This window comes from Schistocerca gregaria, chromosome 7 (genome assembly GCF_023897955.1).
Source record: "Schistocerca gregaria isolate iqSchGreg1 chromosome 7, iqSchGreg1.2, whole genome shotgun sequence".
Taxonomy (NCBI): Eukaryota; Metazoa; Arthropoda; class Insecta; order Orthoptera; family Acrididae; genus Schistocerca; species Schistocerca gregaria.
Window position 1 is genome coordinate 378,734,681 of NC_064926.1, and position 20,310 is coordinate 378,754,990.

At 40.8% G+C, this 20,310-nt stretch overlaps 1 protein-coding gene across 1 annotated transcript in view; it reads left to right on the forward strand.

The window, feature by feature from the left end:
- Positions 1-20,310, forward strand: part of LOC126281963 (sialin-like) — a 106,065-nt gene that overhangs the window by 78,454 nt on the left and 7,301 nt on the right. Inside the window, exons 6-8 of the mRNA XM_049981336.1 lie at positions 7,402-7,557; positions 7,644-7,773; positions 18,382-18,623. Coding sequence (XP_049837293.1) covers positions 7,402-7,557; positions 7,644-7,773; positions 18,382-18,623 — 528 coding nt within the window. The remainder of the gene's footprint in view (positions 1-7,401; positions 7,558-7,643; positions 7,774-18,381; positions 18,624-20,310) is intronic.

Sequence of the window (20,310 nt, forward strand, 5' to 3'; positions counted from 1 at the left end):
AGTTTGTTTTATTTAAAAATATTGAAGAGTTTTCACATAATTTCGGAGGCATTACTTTCCAGTATGGCCACGTATGTTATTGGTGTCGTCTTCAATCGGAAGACAGGTTTGATGTAGCTCTCAGCTCTCCCTGGTTCCCTGTCCTGTGCACGCCTCTTCAGCACTGCAGTCTACAACCTTCCGAACCAGCTTACTGTATTCATCTCTTGGTCTCCCTCTACGATTTTTACCACCCACACTTCCCTCCAGTACAAAATTGGTGATCCTTTGACGTCCCAGAACGTGTTCTAGCAATTGATCCCTCCATGTAGCCATGTAGTGCCACAAATTTCTTTTCTCTCCAATTTCGTTCAGTACCTCCTCATTAGCTACATGCTCGAGCAATCTAATTTCAGCATTTGCTGTACCACCACAGTTCAGAATCTCCTATTCTCTTCTTGCCTAAACTGTTTATATTCTTTGTGTCACTTCCATACGTGGTTACTTGGCCGAGCGGTTCTGGGCGCTGCAGTCTGTAACCGGGCGACCGCTACGGTCGCAGGTTCGAATCATGCTTCCGGCATGGATGTGTGTGTTGTCCTTAGGTTAATTATGTTTACGTAGTTCTAAGATCTAGAGGATTTAAGTCCCTTAGTGCTCAGAGCCAATTGAACCAAACATGGTTACACTATATGCAAGTACTTTCAGAAAAGGCTTCCTGATGGTTAAAATTATACTCCATGTTTGCAAACTTCTCTTAATCAGAAACGCTTTTCTTCCTACCGCCAGTCTACATTTTATATCCTCCCTACTTCGACCATCATCAGTTTTGTTGCTTCCCAAATAACAAAACACATTTACTACTTTCAGAGTCTCATTTCCTAACCCAACAGCCTCAGCATCACCTGATTTAATTCTACTAAATTCCATTATCCTCGTTTGCTTTTGTTGATGTTCTTATTACATCCTCATTTCAAGATACTGTCCATTCCGTTCAACTGCTCTTCCAAGTAATTTACTGTCTGTGAGTGAATTACAATGTCATCGGCAAACCTCAAAGTTCTTATTTCTTCTCCCTGAACTTTAATTCCTATCCCAAATTTTTGTTTCGTTTTCTGCACTGCACTTACAGATTGGATAAAATCGGGGATAGGCTACAACCCCGTATTACATCCTTCTCAACCACTGCTTCCCTGTCATGCCACTGGACTCTAATAACCGCCGTCTGGTTTCTGTAAAAGTCGTAAACAGGCTTTCGCTCCTTGTATTTTACCCCTGCTACCTTCAGAATTTCAAAGACAATATTCCATTCAACATTGTCAAAATAGTTCTGAAGGTCTACATATGTTATAAACGTAGGATTACCTTTCCTTAACCTATCTTCTGAGAGAAGTCGTAGGGCCAGTATTGCATCGCGTGTGTCAACACTTCTGCGGAATCCAAACTGATTTTCAGGAAGTCGACTTCCATCAGTTTTTCCATTCTTCTGTAAAGAATTCGTGTTAGTATTTTGCAACCACGACTTATTAAACTGACAGTTAGGTAAGTGCTTTCTTCTTAATTGGAATTATAACATTCTTCTTGAAATCTGAGAGTATTTCGCCTGTTTCATGTATCTCGCACACCAGATGAAAGAGTTTTGTTACGGCTGGCTCTCCCAAGGCTATTAGTAGTTCTGATGGAATCTCGTCTACTCCCGGGGCCTTTTTTCGACATAGGTCTTTCAATTTTGTTTCAAATTCTTCACGCAGTATCAAATCTCCCATTTAATCTTTCCTCTTTCATTTCTACATTATTGCCCTCAAGTACATCTCCCTTGTATATACTCTCAATATATTCCTTTCAGCTTTCCCTCTTTTACTTAGGATTGGTTTTCCATCTGATCTCTTGATACTCATACAGTTGGTTCTCTTTTCTCCAAAGGCCTCTTCAGTTTTCCTGTAGGCGGACTTTATCTTTCCCCTAGTGGTACATGCTGCTAAATCCTTACATTTGTCTTCTAGCCATTCCTGCTTAGCCACTTTGCACATAGTGTCAGTCTCCTTGCTTAGACGTTTTTATTCCCTTTCACCTGCTTCGTTTACTACATTTTTATATTTTCTACTTTCATCAGTTAAATTCAATGCCTCTTTTATTACCCAAGGATTTCTAATAGCCATCGTCTAGTCCTGTTCCTCCTGCCACAAAATTCCACTAATTTCCACTATAACTTCAACCGATCAGCTTCCCTTTTTAAATTTTGGAACCAATCTGCCCGATTAAGGAATCTAACATTCCACCCTCCGATCCGCGGAACGCGTTTTGATTCTCCTGATGACATCCGGTTGAGTAGTCCCCACCCAGAAATCCGAATAAGGGACTGATTTAACTCCAGAGTATTTTACCCAAGAAGATGCCATCATTTAACAAAACAGCAGAGCTGCATACCTTGGGGAAAATTACGGCTGCAGTTTGACCTTACTTTCAGCCGTCCACAATACCAGAACAGCAAGGTCATTTTGGTTGATGTTAAAAGGCCAGATCAGTCCATCATCCACATTGTTGCCCCTGCAACTACTGTTATGGCTGCTGCCCTCGTGTATACATTTTAAAACCACATTGCAGAGTTGACATTCTTCTAAGAAAAAAGCACTACACTTTCACTTAAAATCTGAAGGACATGTATTGTATTTGTCGAGGAGAGAATGTGCTCTTCGGGGTTGAGGGGTGTAGGCAAAAATCATATAGGGGTCCTAAAAGGGTCTCAAACGACGGAGATGAAGGTAGGTTATTGAGTGGAACGTGGGAAGACACTAGGTGAAGAGTAGTTTGGTGTGTGGGTAGAGCAATGATATCAAGAGGAAAGGTATGAGGAGAGATGGAAAGGAAAAGGAGATGGGAGCCATGGTGTGGAGCAGGATAGATGGAGAAGAGTTATGCGTTGGAGGACGGCTTAATGTCGGGGTGGATCTCATTATCTGGGAGAAGGAGTCGGTCAAATTGCGTTCGGGTAGGATATGGAGTATGCATAGGTGCTGGAACGGTGAGGTATGTTTATAAAGGCGCGGCAGTATACCGCGATTCGTGATCAGAGGGTAACAGTAAGTTATTAGAATCTAGTTAGCGGACAGTGTAGGATATGCGGAGATGTTCGAAGTGAGCTAGGAGAGGTGGGGATTTGAAGAGAAGGCAGAGGATCCACGTGGGGAAGGCAAAAAATGTTCCTGAATTTATTGGTCTCCAAAAAATTTCTCGCACTCATGTTCGCGGGACCGAGAGCTGGCTGAAACCCAAAGTAGCAATCTCCGAGATATTTTGCGATTCATGTAATATATAACGAAAAGACAGATTAGACGACATAGGAGAGGGAGTGTTCATAGCAGTTGAGAGTAATATTTCTATTGAGTTCGAATTTCATTATGACAATGAAGTTAACTGTTCGCTTGTAGCAGGTCTAGGTGCAGATAATTGTTGGACGTTTTCAGCGGCCACTCGATTCCGCTGTGACAGTTTTACAGTCATTCAAAGAAAGTCGAATGTCAGTAACGTGGAGGTAGCCTGATCATGCAATGTGAGTTGGATGCTACTTTAACCTGCAGTATATAGACTGGGATATCTTTGGATTCATTGCAGGGGTTATAGATAGACAGTATTGCGAAGTTCTTTGAAGATCTTTTCCGAAAACTATCATGGGCAGTTAATTAGAAGACCAACACGCAACCGAAAAATTTTAGACCTTCTAGCTATAAACAGGTCTGAATTTATCGACGGCGTTAGTAAAGAGAGAGAGATTAGTGAGTATCGTAGCCAGTATGGTTACTAGAGCTAATAAATCAATCAAAAAGACTAGGAGAGCATTTCTGCTAGCAAGAGCAGTAATCGGGTGTTAACATACTATTTAGACAATGATGTCACATAATTTAGTTCCAGTAAGATGGAGCTAGAGGAATTATGGGCAAAGTTTAAACTGACTGTAAGTCATTCTCTGGAGAAGTACGTGTCGAGTAAGTGGATTAAGTACGGAAAAAAACCCATTGTGCTGTAACAACGAAACTCCTGAAGTGCTGGGGAAGCAAAGGCTGCTCCACTCTCAGTTCAAAAGAGAACGCGCAATCGACAACTGGAAAAAGTTAGTTGAGATTCGTGCGTCTGTAAAAACATCGGTGGGCGGTGCATACTCTAAATTCTGCCGTCATACCTTAGCAAAAGATCATTCCGATAATCCGAGAAAATTTTGGACCTACGTAAAATCGTTAAGAGGGCCTAAGGCTTATATCGTACAAACAAACCGTCGTTTGACCATCGAACAGACTTCCGCATGGACGACACAATAATAAGCATCCCTGGCGTAGAGAAGCAACTGAAAGTGTTGAAAAGTAAAATGTCGCCAGGTCAGATTGAGTGCCAATTGGGATTTACGAAGAGCATGACCTCTTACTTAGCTTGGATCTATTGCGAATCTGTCGCCCAGCGCGAAGACCCAAGTGACTGGAAAAAGGGCACGTGACTCCTGTATATAAGAAGAGCAAAACATCGGACATACATGTTTATAGATTAATATCTTCAACATCGGCTTGCTGCAGAATTCTTGGAATATATTAAAATTTCTTGAGCCTGAGAAGCTTATGTTCACGAATCAGCATGGTTTTAGAATGCATCGCTCGTGTAAAACACAGCTTGCTCTTTTCTCACATGATGTACTGCGAACTGTGGATGCAGGGCAACAGGCAGATTGCATATTTATAGATTTCCGGAAAGCACTTCATACCGTGCTCTATTGCAAACTTAACGAATGTACAAGCATACAGAATATGTTCATAAATATGTGAGTGGCTCGAAGACTTCTTTAGTAACAGAACCCAGTACGTTGTCCTGACAGTAAGTGTTCTTCAGAAACAAAGGCATCATCGCCAGGAGGGCCCCGCGGAGCTGTGATACGGCTGTTGTTATTTTTTATACACATAAATGATCCTGCGGACAAGTTGAACAGCAATCTGCGGCTGTTTGCTGATGATGCTGTGGTGTACGGGAGGGTGTTGTCGTTGAGTGACTGTAGGAGGTTCAAATGACTCTGAGCACTATGGGACTTAACATCTGAGGTCATCAGTCCCCTAGGACTTAGAACTACTTAAACCTAACTAAGCTAAGGACATCACACACATCCATGCCCGAGGCAGGATTCGAACCTGCGACCGTAGCAGCACCGCGGCTAAGGACTGAAGAATTAGAAACGCTCCGTCACACCGGTCGGCGGTACAGGGTATCCTCAGTTACGCACTATATGGTGGCTTGCGGAGTATGTATGTAGAGGATAAACGGGTCCGGAACGTGAAACAGAGTACATGGCGTTCAAGGGTCTGGAGGGATTTAGGGAATTCTGGTGGGACGAAACTCGCCTAAAGCCTAGTTTACATGACGACGCTAGGTTGCAGGCAACTGCGCTACCGGCCACTGCGCATGCGCACCGCGCCTTTGCGCAACTCGTTGGTGAAACTAAACACTTCTGGCGTGTTCCAACTTTGGCGAAACTGGTTGCATGAGGTTTGAGGTTACGTGTGTTCGTAGAGTGTAGACAAACGGAAATATGATGTGGGGAACGGAGAATAATGTTTGGTTTTTGGATATCTACGCTCTGCATACGTACCTGTGGGATTTCAGTGATGCTGATTACAAAAATAGGCAATATATTGCTGATCCTGAAACCTTCATGTGCTACCATATCCTAGATGGTTTGCCAATATCTGAGCTGGAGGGCAAAATTTATTGAGTTAGGAGCACATATCCAACTGAATTAAGAGAAATACTAGCAAGTGTAATTCCAGCTGTGGCAATGCTGTCGTCTACAAGACTAAAATCCCATCGTTCGAGTTGGGCGACTGTTTGTTAAGGAATATTGTTGACAGCAGGGAAGGCTATACAGATTCAAGAAGCTCATTCTTTATTCAATATTCATCTATTTAAAACGTCGCAGCAGTACTCTACATTCATATATGTTCGAATTTTGAAATATTGCCACTGGACAGATCTATCTTCAAGAGAGTAGTTTGAAAACCATTCTCTTCTTAATGCGGTCTGCTTCGAATAATTATTGCTGTTAATTTTAATAATTATTACTGTTAATGTTAGTAATTATTGGTGTTAATCAAAAAGCGCCATCACAAACTAAAACCGTAATGCACGCAATATGATAAGTAATTTCAGTTCTGGCGACAGTGCTTCGTGCATTACAGTACCGTTATTCCTTATCGCATAATTAACTCTATTTAGAATAAAACGTGAACAGATCTGGTGACATTCTAAGATAATTAAAATAACCTCTTGGATCTTCCGTTATAAACTATTCAAGGATGCTGAGCAACCGAGCTGAGGCCTTTTCTTCATCTAGTCACGAATGGAAACACGTTTCTAATTTTTTTCTTATGCAGCGATTCCACGCAACAAGCCTTAACTCCATCACAACTCATGCTACGTGCAGCTGCCAAAACTTTCATTGCAGACATGAATCATGGACCCACAAGACGACGAAACTGAAGTGTATACTGGTGTCGCCGTGTCTATAGTCAAATATGAAATCACTTGCATGCAACTCATTCCACGCAACGAGTGCCGCAATCCAGTGTCGTTGTGTAAGCTTCGCTTAATGGCATAGTCACATGTGTTGCTTGCATATCCTTGGGGAACTCAAAGTTGGCGAGAGCGCAGGATGAATTCCTCTACATCCGTTCTGCATTGTGAAGCAGCTAACCACTAGTTTGAATCGCAGCCGGCGAGTGCTAGCCGATGTCGAGGCGAGAGGTAGGGGGCAACTATTGTTCAATCACCTTCCCCACACGGGTGCACTGCTCTGTTTACCATCTACGCTTCATTTCCATGCAAAGCTACACTCTAAAAAAACAGATGCGGGAAGTATTTTCAACATTTTAATTACTATTAAGTGTTAACGTATTTGTCTTTTTGAGAAAACCTTTTCTTGTTATTGTTACGTTATTCTGCGTTTTATATTTTCTGTAGAGCAATAATATAATAAAAGTTGCAACTTCATTAAAAAGTAGCTGCCTAGTTACTTATTACATAAGACAATACATTCCAGTCTTTCTAAGTGTCCTTACGTGCACATCATGTGTTCAATGGCGGTTTTATATTATGTGCAGAAGTAGTTCATCATAGTTATAATGCAGCGCTCTTACTCATTCTACATCCTTTCGGTTCTCACTCCGGCTATTGAACAGGTTAGTTGCAATGAGTGTATCAGTGAACGCCATGTGAATGTCTTGACCGGCAACGTGCTAGTCGTAATGAAGTGGTATATCAGCGTATGATTCTGTTAAGTGTGTATAACGTTTTCTCAACATGCAACATTCAGTGTTTTTTACTAGAATCAATCTCGTGTCTATCAATTTGAGAGGTAAATGTAAAAATCATGAGGCATATTAAATTTTACAGAAAGACCTGATCGGGAACCCGTGGCCAATGATCCTGACAAGCGTCCCGATGTGGGCCCACGTGCTTATCATGTTCGCCACCGGTTGGGTCAACTACACTTTGCTCTCCGAACTGCCGACATATGTTGGAAATATACTTCACTATGACATTGACGATGTGAGTAGAACACTATTCGTTTGTACTTCACTCAGCTCTGGAGGTATAAAATGTTACAGCTGATGATTACCCTTCCGCTCTTGCAGGCTGGTCTCATATCTGCACTGCCTTACCTCTTTGGTTGGATCAGCTGCAGTGTATACAGTTTTCTGACGCAGAAGTTTACGGAAAAGGGGATGCGTGTTATCAATACGATGAGGATTTGGGATGCAGTTGGTAAGTCTGTCTTCGCAGTGCTTTAGATTATAAGAATCTCCGTAAATAAAAAAAATAAAAAAAATGTTGTCTTCTCAATTGAATGGCGAATAAGCACTAAATTTTTCTGTACGTTTTTCCTTATCCCGAGCGAAAACTAAATTTCAAAATATTTAAATCATATAATTTTTTAAAAATTTTAAACGTTGTTAGGTTTCAGCAACAGTGCACGCAGAAACTTGATAGGATTCGAAAATAACAGCCGACCAGTTGCAAATTAAACGTTTATTAAACTCTTATCATGGTTTCGAATAATATAATTTGTGTGATGAAGGAAAATGGACACTTAAAATCACTTATTGACATAAACGGATGCTGAAGGGTATGGTCTGTTTTCGGGTGACACGCACATTGTACCAGACAAGAGCCTTTTGGCTTCAACAACTGTTTACGTCAGTAAGGGTTTTTCCGAGTCCATTTTCCTTCTGAAGAAGACAAACTTATATTTGTTGAAACCATGGTAAAGTATAAATAAACGTTTAATTCTGCAACTGGTTAGACGTTATTTTCCAATCATATCAAGATTTAAATCATAAGCTAAGTATAGGGAAAGCTACAAATACATGAACTTTTAACATAAGCTTTTTGGAAGTTTTTAAATTGAATTCTTTTAATTGTTTCTCCCGTCTCATGGTTAATACATTGGGAGATATCTGTACTCAATGCGATAGTAACAGAAGCGAATGTTGCTGTTACTGCAAGATGGTTAATACATTGGGGAATATCTGTACACTATGCGATAGCAACAGAAGCGAATGTTGGTGTTAATGCAAGAAATAATAGCAGTTTCTGCTCTAAATAACCTTCATCTTTTCTTTATTTCCCTAAAGCGTCAAACACCTGGTAACTGAAGTTGCTTAAAACTGAACTGAAATCATCTTATCAAGCTGACGTTTAAAGCATTGCCACTCTGATTTCTGCAGTGACATCTGTAGAGTGCCTCAGATATACTGATAATGAAAATGACACATCTGAAATAATAGACATTGCGAAATAAAGGCTGCAGCCGTTAGAAGAAAGATTAGGGTTTAATACGATGTCAACTATCTTGGGAAGCGTGGGGAAGGGGAGGAAATCAGCCGCAACCGTTTCAATTTAACCAGTCTCGAATTTCCCTTATTTGCTTTAGGGAAACCATAGAAAACCTAAAGTTCATGACCGGACGGGGATATGAACTGTCGTCCTTCTGTATGCGACTTCTCTAGGCCACTTCGCTTGGTTTTAGCCTCAAGGAAATACAGACATTTACTGCTCTAACCTCTGGCCAGTTACAAAACATCGTGCTCTTCCTGTCTGTAGGACACTGCTCACAATGATACGGTGCACTTTGGTCAGATGTGGGGTAGGTCACTTTTGCGAACACTTAGACAAAAACTGCAGCGTTACAACGTGACGTCGTGGGCATAACCGCATGAAGACTCAAAAAAAGCTGTGTGTAAGGGGTGCTAGTCGCATAGGACAGACAATCTTTACGATAGCTAAACACTATCCTGTGCACTAGAGGCTCATAACATTAAAAAAATACGTTATCTGCTTTTATAGACCATGACCTGAAGTAACGAGACTGATGAAATTTGAAAATAGTGCAGTCTTGGTGGACGCACTGACCTACTGGAAACTGGTGATAAAAAGAGGAAGAAATCCGCTTAAGTCCAACGCTTTTTAATAAAGATATACGAAATATTGTCATAGATACACAAAAGTGTTTAGATAACAATGTGTATGCTGCGAAAAGTGAGAATTGTCTCCTAACAACAAAAAGCGTAAGCTTCTCCAAATGAGTACTAAAAAGGAAGCCATTAAATTTCAGTTACACGATAAATAACAAAAATTTAGTGGGTGTCGATTCAGCTAAATACCGTTGATTACCATTATAAACTTCGCATTTGCGACCGTCACATAGAAAATGTTACGAGAGAAGTAGAACCAATGATTGCGTTTTATTGGCTGAACATTACTGTAGAAGACGCAATAAATCTAAACTGCTCAACACAGTGAGAGGATTACTTCTTCGAAACCTCGTAATTAGCTCCGATTGCAACGATCAAGTTTGAAAATTGGCTCAAAGGTGCCTAAAATGTTCCTCTGTAATGTTGCAAAAGTGTGGTTCCCTGCAACATCCTCCTCTGGATCGTCGACGCTTCAAATAGCAAGGTGTTTACATATGCGAGGGAAGCGCCAGAGATAAGTTTATGTGACGTGTAAGATGGGTTAATGATGCCATGTTGTTGTGGTCTTCAGTCCTGAGACTGGTTTGATGCAGCTGTCCAACCTACTCTATCCTGTGCAAGCTTCTTCATCTCCCAGTACTTACTGCAACCTACGACATTCTGAATCTGCTTAGTGTATTCATTTCTTGGTCTCCCTCTATGATTTTTACCCTCCACACTGCCCTCCAATGCTAAATTTGTCATCCCTTGATGCTTCAGAACATGTCCTACCAACCGATCCCTTCTTCTATTCAAGTTGTGCCACAAACTTCTCTTTTCCCCAATCCTATTCAATACTTCCTCGTTTGTTATGTGATCTACCCATCTAATCTTCAGCATTCTTCTGTAGCACCACATTCCAAAAGCTTCTATTCTCTTCTTGTCCAAACTATTTATCGTCCATGTTTCACTTCCATACATGGAGACACTCCAGACAAATACTTTCAGAAACGACTTCCTGACACTTAAATCTATATCCGATGTAAAAAAATTTCTCTTGTTCAGAAACCTTTTTTTGCCATTGCCAGTCTACATTTTATATCCTTTCTACTTCGACCATCATCAGTTATTTTGCTCCCCAAATAGCAAAACTCCTTCACTACTTTAAGTGTCTCATTTCCTAATCTAATTCCCTCAGCATCACCCGACTTGATTCGACTACATTCCATTATCCTCGTTTTGCTTTTGTTATTGTTCACCTTATATCCTTCTTTCAAAACACTGTCCATTCCATTCAACTGCTCTTCCAAGTCCTTTGCTGTCTCTGACAGAATTACAATATCATCGGCGAACCTCAAAGTTTTTATTTCTTCACCATGGATTTTAATACCTACTCCGAATTTTTCTTTTGTCTCCTTTACTGCTTGCTCAATATACAGATTGAATAACATCGGGGAGAGGCTACAACCCTGTCTCACTCCCTTCCCAACCGCTGCTTCCCTTTCATGTCCCTCGACTCTTATAACTTCCATCTCGTTTCTGTACAAATTGTAAATAGCCTTTCGCTCCCTGTATTTTACCCCTGCCACCTGTAGAATTTCAAAGAGAGTATTCGAGTCAACATTTTCAAAACCTTTCTCTAAGTCTACAATTGCTAGAAATGCCATATTGGCACCAAATTTCACTTTAATTCTACCAAATGCCACTGTGGGGCCGTCACACTACGGGAAAGTTGTTACAATCTCTTTTACCCACATTTGAGTCCGTCTTTCGGCACCTTTACGATGGAGGTCAGAACTGCGAGACCCAGCGTTGAACACACGCAGTTTTCTTATAGCTGGACGAGGAAAATGTTTCAGACAGACGGACGCTCAGAATCGACACCAAAAGGCCTCAGGAGGTGGTGTAAAGGGAGTCTATGGAACCACCCCTCCTCTTGATCCCCACATGTTTCGCAGTCGAAAACGACGCATCGCAGTGTAATGAGCAACAGGACGAGGTTTTAGGCAATATTTGACACTGCAGACACCCCTCCCCACCCTCCCAAGACGTTTCAACTTTTCTTTATGGATATCGTACAATTTAGAGTGTAGTGCTCTGGTGACCAGGATGGAACCACTAAAACCATTCGACGAAATATGGACGTGAACTGAAGTAGCAAAGAGTGTTTTTTCAGCTATCCTATTTCGCACCATCCTGTGGCGTGATCACAGGGGATACAACATTTACACAAGCATCAATAAAATGGCAAATGGTCCTTCTAATATCCCTCAGTTCAACAACACCCTCAGTGCCACACATGCACCTTCGTTGAGCGCTTTAAAAATTTACCTGCACATAAACAATTCTTGACAGAGTCCTAGTCGCCTGCAAGCAGGCAACACCTTTGACATCGCCCAGATTCCACATGCTCGCTAACAGGCGCTAGAGGAGCAGTATAGCGCCACTGAAGCTGAAGGGTGTCACATGGTTGTCTGCAGGCACTTAGGAATCCATCATGTGTTATCACTGGACAGTTACATCATTAATGTGCTAAACAAGGGTGTGTGGGTGGCATCGAGAGTGTTGCTGAATTACGGGGTATTCACTGTTTTATTCATGCCTGTGTCAACGTTGCACCTGCCGTGATCACGCCACAACAGGGTGAGAGACACTTGCTACTTTGGATCACGTTCAAATTTCGTCGAATGTTGAACGGTTCCTAGTTGTTCCACTTTATACACCAATGCAAAATTTCCGATCGATTACATTCCAAGGGTTGTGATCACATTGCGTGTCTTTGGAGGCCCAAGACATCCTTAGAGCATGGTGGAATCATCCGAGGGGGGGGGGGGGGGAGGGGGGGGGGGTGTCAGTAGCGTTGCCAAGGACAAGGTATTGTTGTTCATCACACTGCGAACTGCCGTTTTCGACTGCGAAATGTTTGTCAACACCTGAAGGAAAGGGGCGGAGTCACTGGCGCCCTTTAAGCCACTCCTGAAGGCCATTTCGTGTTGATTCCGAGCGACGTTGTGTCTGAAATGTTATCCTCAGCCACCCATAAGGAAACCGCGTCATTTCACAGCCGCGGTTCTTAACTCCAGTACAGTGGTGTCAAAAGAAGAGCTGAAACGTGGGAAAGGGAGGGTATGACGACCTACCTATCACGTGGTACGTCACCGGTGGCGTTGGGCAGAGTTTTAGTAAAATTTGATGCCAATGTGACATCAGTAACCCACCTCACCCATCACATGAGCTTCTGAGTTCTGGCCTTTATTTCACATGTGTCGACGCCTTGCTGTTAGAAACAATACTCTTATGGAGTATTGCTGGGTGATATGCTACCCTTACCAGATACGACTGAGGTAAAAATCAAAAAAGTTCAAAGAACGGTAGGTCGTTTTGTATATGATGGGCGAGCTAGGGTGGAGTCATTAAAACAAAGGCGTTTTCGTTGCGGCGAGATTATTTCACAAAATCTCATTCATAATCTTTCTCCTCAAAATATTTTGTTGACTCGAACTCACAAACGCAGAAAGGAGCATCGTAATAAAATGAGATGAATCATAGCTCACACGAAAAGATTTAGGTACTCATTTTTTTCCATGTGCGTTTCGAGAAATAGTCAAACTTGTGATATGAATCCACTGCTATGCAATTTTACATGCACTTCACAGTACTTTCGAAGAAGTATATATGCCCGACTGTATGGTTTTTAAATAATAGTCTCAATTGCAAATAGTCGCAAAAGGTAACTAACAAAATACATTTTTCAACCGAGACCGTTTTCATTCAAAACCAAAATGGAGTGGAACCAGCGTTACCTACTTTATATCACTTTATTAATCATCAACAGATCTGCTTAATCACGAGCCGTTAAAAACAAAAATGTTATGCAAAAGAACAGTAGCGTGAGTTGTAACATAGAAAGAAGATTCAGTGGTATCCACCACAGACCACAAAAATCTCGTGTGATCTGCGTAGCCACGTATTCAGGGTAAACTGTTGGATACCACTGAATGGTGTTAGAAATCTGTTATTGTTCTGTTCCTCTTATTTTACAGCTTATGACTGAGCTCTATCACAATTTATGACTTTTCACAGCTCGTGATTAATCAGAGTTGAAGATGATCATTTAAAGATAGAAACTTGCTATCGCCTGTCACGATTTGCAGCTGGAGTTGCTAAAATATATTTTTGAATTTTAATAAAAGGAATAGGTAGACCATGCAGTAAGTGAAAGAATGCGACGGATGTTAAGCACTATAAGTGGGGAAAGTATTACAGATCAATATATAATTAAAGTGGCGACCCTCGCTTCCAAACTTGTCTTCCTCCATGCCAACGACGACTGTAGCCTGTCGTAGTGAGGGATTGTCTGGGAGAGAGGCTTTCTTTTGTTTAGTGGTGTTTGAAATACGCATCATGCAGCCAGCAGTTTATTACTTAGGCGATAGATCTTATTAAAAACGAGTTGGACATGGCATACATAGCCCAGAATGACTGATAGAAAACTCATAATACGTTGTAACTGACAATAAATACAAATTATTTTAGATTATTGAGGGGAGAAACGATGCGGAACACCACTGATACACTAATCTGGTCTAAAATTATTTTGTGCCACATTTGTTATGCGATGGCTTCTATATGGCATACTTGTCAAACAATACCCAAGTGTGACACCATCACCTAACACAATCCAAGGTATGACACAGGGGTCCTATGTGAGAACATACAGTGTATTATAGGTGTAACTTACAGTCTCTTAAAGCCCATGATGGTTCTGTAAGTTGCTCGTTTTTAAGAGTGACGGTACTGGTGATGACAGCGGAAAATTGATGATTCAGCTTGCTTGCTCTCTTGCACAAGGTAGGTTGTTGATCTCAGTATCTCACACTAAAACTATCTCATCTACTTTTGTACAGTCGAACGAACCAGTATCAGATTCATTGACACTTATTCTCTGTAGGTGACTGGGGAAGTTTTCGTGTTCGAAAAGTATCCTTAAGACGGCAGTAAAATATTTTCTGCGTCATTTCTAATCCGTAAACCAAGCTCTCCGGCAAAGAGCAGGTTGTAAGATTAAAATAGTGGAAGCCTCTACGGACTCGTATTTCTTCCTATTCTTTGCGAGTATTGTATGAAACTTCTTTATTTAAATGTGTGAATCTGGACTTAGATTGCAGAGTGACTGAGACCCACAATATCCTAGCGCAAAGCAATCTGACTGCTCAAAAAAGGATAACCCGACTTCAAATAGTTAATTCAAAAGAATGGTCCTGAATAAGAAGCAACCTGACAATAACCTATACATTTCATTAAGCACTTACCTCACAAAAATCTCCATTACGCGAACTACTGCAATCCAGCGAGCGTCAATACTGCCAGCTAAATAAAAGATTCTCACTACTAAAGCCATAACTATTAAGATGCATGTGGTTATCAAAGTAAAGATTTTGTTGCAAACCAAACAATGTATTTTTTACCTTAATTATGTGACATCCAGTTCAAACACGAATATAAATTATCATTGACATGTAGTACAAAGATATATAATCATGAATAATTTTCAATCTCCAAGTCGGATACTTCCAGATTATTAGCCTACGCTAACACTTCAGACCTCTACACTTCATCAGTGCTAACTTCTCACATTTAACATCCATCGCTACTGGCTGTTCACCTCCTACTGCCCAACAGTACTTCCATCACTGCTGGCGACTAACTCCCAACTGCCCAACACTACTGGCGATTAACTCCCAACAACGAGTCCAACCAACCACAGAGGCTCTTACAAAGAAAGCGCAGTCAGAGATCCAATGCAACGCGCTACACAGCACTGCCAACACAAAAGCAGCCCACTTACATGTACGCCTCGCTTTAAGTTCAGGAACGCCCACAGGCGCATTAAAAACGGGGTTATTCAAATGCCCGTTGTCAATTGTGTCCTTTGCGAAGAGATCCGCCTACTCACATTAGTGAATACATACGAATTCTGATATCCAGAGAAGGTTCAGCGGAGTTCCATAGGCTGTAACTTTTGGCATTAAGTGTGCAACTGCTCGTTGTTGTGTTTCTTTCGCGATGAGGTTTGAGAGCTCAACGATCCAGCTACGATCAGGATCTCGTGCAGCCAAAGTGGCCTCACCATCTGGAGAGCTTCCGTCTTAAAAACTGATGCTTTCTGCGCGAGGGAATATGATAGTTCTACCTGGAGATAAGCTGCAAAGGTCCTGCCAATACATGGTGGTCCATTGATCGTGCCCGGGCCAAATATCTCACGAAATAAGCATCAAACGAATAAACTACAAAGAACTAAACTCGTCTAGCTTGAAGGGGGAAACCAGGTGGCGCTATGGTTGGCCCGCTAGATGGCGCTGGCATAGCTCAAACGGATATCAACTGCGTTTTTTTACATAGGAACTCTCATTTTTTATTACGTATTCGTGTAGTACGTAAAGAAATAATGAATGTTTTAGTTGGACCACTTTTTTCACTTTGTGATAAATGGCGCTGTAATAGTCAGAAACATATGGCTCACAATTTTAGACAAACAGTTGGTAAGAGGTAGTTTTCTTTTAAATTAAAATACAGATTATAGGTACGTTTGAACATTTTATTTCTGTTGTTCCAATGTGATACATGTACCTTTGTGAACTTATCATTTCTGAGAACGCATGCTGTTACAGCGTGATTACCTGTAAATACCACATTAATGCAATAAATGCTCAAAATGATCTCCGTCAACCTCAATGCATTTGGAAGCACGTGTAACAACATTCCTCTCAACAGCGAGTAGTCCGCCCTCCATAATGTTCGCACATGCATTGACAATGCGCTGACGCATGTTGTCAGGCGTTGTCGGTGGATCACGACAGCAAATATCCTTCAACTTTCCGCACACGTGTCTTATCTGCATTGTTGACTGTCAAACACAACCATCTCATTACTTCATACTTCATACAAATATTAAATGCTCTGAATAACCGGACATCACCCATTGGTATTTTTTGTGATCTCTCAAAGGCCTTTGATTGTGTAAATCATGGAATTCTTTTAGATAAGCTAAATCATTATGGTTTGAGGGGGGCAGTGCACAAATGGTTTAATTCATACTTAACTGGAAGAATGCAGAAAGTTGAAATAAGTGGTTCATGTAATGTTAAAACAACAGCTGATTCCTCAAACTGGGGGGCTATCAAGTATGGGGTCCCACAGAGTTCGGTCTTAGGTCCTTAACTGTTCTTGATATACATTAATGACTTACCATTCCATATTGATGAAGATGCAAAGTTAGGTCTTTTTGCTGATGATACAAGTATAGTAATAACATCCAAAAACAAAGAACTAAGTGATGTAATTGTAAATGATGTTTTTCACAAAATTATTAAGTGTTTCTCAGCAAACGGACTCTCTTTAAATTTTGATAAAACACTGTATATACAGTTCCGTACAGTAAATGGCACAACTCCAGTAATAAATATAGTCTTTGAACAGAAGTCTGTAGCTAAGGTAGAATTTTCAAAATTTTTAGGTGTGTCCATTGTTGAGAGGTTAAACTGGAAGTAACACATTGATGGTCTGCTGAAACGTCTGAGTTCAGCTACGTATGCTATTAGGGTTATTGCAAATTTTGGTAATAAGAATCTCAGTAAATTAGCTTACTATGCCTACTTTCATTCACTGCTTTTGTATGGCATCATATTCTGGGGTAATTCATCGTTGAGTAGAAAAGTATTCATTGCTCAAAAACGTGTAATCAGAATAATTGCTGGAGCCCACCCACGGTCATCCTACAGACATCTATTTAAGGATGTAGGGACCCTCACAGTATATATATTCACTTATGAAATTTGTTGTTAATAATCCAACCCATTTCAAAAGTAATAGCAGTGTGCATAGCTATAACACCAGGAGAAAAGATGATCTTCACTATACAGAGTTTAATCTTACTTCGGCACAGAAAGGGGTAAATTATGCTGTCACAAAAGTCTTTGGTCACCCACCAAACAGCATCAAAAGCCTGACAGATAGTCAACCAACATTTTAAAATAAATTAAAAGAATTTCTAGATGACAACTCCTTCTACTCATTGGCTGAATTTTTAGATATAAATTAAGGGAGGGAAAAAAACTAACTTAAGTATTAGTGTCATGCAATATTTTCGAAATGTAATATCGTGTACAGACATCTTTCATTAACCTAACACGTTCCATATCATTACGAAGTGTCGTATTCATGATCCATGGAACAAGTATTAATCTAATCTAATCTAATCTTCCACTGTTCACATTATTTTGCCTATCCCCTGTATCTTCCTTGCAGTTTCTAGAGGCTTTTTCAGACTCGATGGCTATGCATTAGCCTGACAATGGGATGCCGAGCCCTTGTCTGCTATGGTGTGGCCCTCCTGATAGTGCGATCCTCAGATCAAATATTCTGCTAATGTCGAAATAGTTCTACCACTAATCCTCAACCTACGAAGACGCGGGTGATATATGACTCTACTGAGTTATAACATGTTATCGCATTATTAATTAATGTAAAAAAAGACAGACTGTGTGAATTTCTGGTTAATTACACGATAAACTGAATATGTAAATAGTCGATTTTGGGGAAAGGGAACTGCACAACAGATCGTAGTCAAAAAATATGTAAGTACACTCAGTACTCGAGTATGGGATATGGGATTAAGTTCTTGAATGTCCTGTGCTACACATGAATAAACCTAACGGGTGCAGTAAATTTATTCTTTGAGCCGTAATTGGAACTGTTGGAGGCTTTTGAAGAACATTGTTTATGATGGTTGAAATTAAATTGACACCCACGTTCCAGTTAACACAGACATCTTATCAGTATATTCCAGCCAAATCTAAGAAACTTACAGCGTCACTTGTAAAGCTTCGCCACAGAATGTGTTTGGTTCCCTTATCGACAGCGTGCGTCGGCAGCGCGCTGTGCCTGCTGGGAGTGACGCTGGTCGACTGTGACGTCACACTGATCATCGTGCTGTTCGTGCTGACCATGGTGTGCCGCTGCGCCGTGTACGGCGGCTCCTACATGAACCACCTCTACCTCTTCCCGCACTCGTACGGCGGCGCGGCGGGGCTAGCTCTGACCGGCGCCAACGTGTCCGGCATCATAACGCCAATTGTCACCAGCGCCTTTGTTTCGGGACGGGTAAGTTCAGCCGCTCCTATCGCGAGCGACGTCACTTTCTGAACGAGGGTCGTTCGGATAGAGAAGAACATATTCGTGGCACCTAAGCTTCCATCCCCTCTTAGTTAATTCCATATTTCATTGATCATTTGCACTATTTCCGTCGAAATTATATAAAGTAAGGCCCTTTATGAACTTCATATATGTGATCTGTTTTTGTTATGGCAGCACGCTTGGCTTATACGGGGTATTGAACTTCTGAAACATTACAAGGACTTAAAAACAACAACAAAAATTAATATATCAGTTATTGACATTGACTACTAACTCAGTGTGCTTTCTTCTTCTTCTCCTTCTTCTTATTTCGTTTCAGCCTTCTTTGAGGTACGTTAATTCAGTCAATTTTTCATGTTCTGTGCCTATTAGCCCAATATTGTTTCATTCTTTCTGATCTTGCTATCTTTCTTCTTCCGTGATTTGTATTGTTCGTTTGGTCTTCATTTTGACATGGAGCCTCTCTTTCTTGTCTGTTTCTTTCAGTTTTATCCATGAGCATATTTTCTGTGATTTGAAGCTCTCTCAAGTCCGTCTCCGTTATTCTTAAACCAGATTGGTTGGGTGGTTTTTTTGTTGCAGAAGTACTAAAAACTTTTTTGTTTGTCTATTTGCGTTCGTTCTGAGTACGTGTCAATAAAAACCTATTCCTCTTTTCGTCATTTTGTCTTAGAGTTTTTTCGGCAGTTTGGTAAAGTGCTGTGTTTCTTGTATGAATTTGTTCGTTGTTGTGGTCTGGGGCCAAGGATTTTTCTTAATATCCTCCCTTCTTTGATGCATATACAGCTTCAGGAACTGATTACTGTATTGTAATGTCTAATTTTTGCGTTCCATGGCAGAGACTTTTTATTATATGTGTTTTTTGGTAAGTTGGAACCACAGTTCAACTTTATTTCTTCTAGATTCTATTGCCCTTTTCTCGAGGCCATTCCAGCTCATCCATTCTCGAATATATTTGAAGTCTTTAACGATCTTTATTTTTTATTCTCTTTCTTTAAAGCGTTTTGGTGGATTTTTTATTTTGTCATTTTCGTGGTCTTTTCAAAGGAGATTTTTGAGACACATTTTGTCAGCTAGTTTTTGTAGGCCGAGGGTTTGTTCTTTGGCTTTGTCCCATGTCTCGGTTAGTAGTGCCATATTACCTGCAGAGGCTAGATAATTGACATCGATGATTTCCTGTTTCGTTCCTAGTTGGATTTCACTATGGATCTTTGTGTACGACTCTCTCTCTCTACATTTTCTAGGGGGCAATTACACAGCAGTGGAGAGAGTCGATCTCCTTGCCATACACCAGTATTTATCTTAAAAGGGTCGGAGAGTCACCCATGAATTTGACTTAGGAGTTTGTGTTTTCTGATTAAGTTTGTGGTTTTGTTGTTTATGTTTAATTATTTTAGCAAAGTGATGAGGGATTCCCTGTCTAGTGAGTCGTATGCTTTCTGAAAGTCAATGAGACTGATAAAATATGATTTTGCTCTTTATTTTTGGTACAATATAAGGTTTTTGGGGTTTAGGACTTGTTCTTTCCTGAAACCCGCTTGGTATTCTCCAAGCTGATGGTCTAATTATGGTTCTGCTCTGTTTAGTGGGACTTTAAAGAATATCTTGTACGTTACACTTAGGATTGAGAAACCTCTGTAGTTTTTGTGGTCTG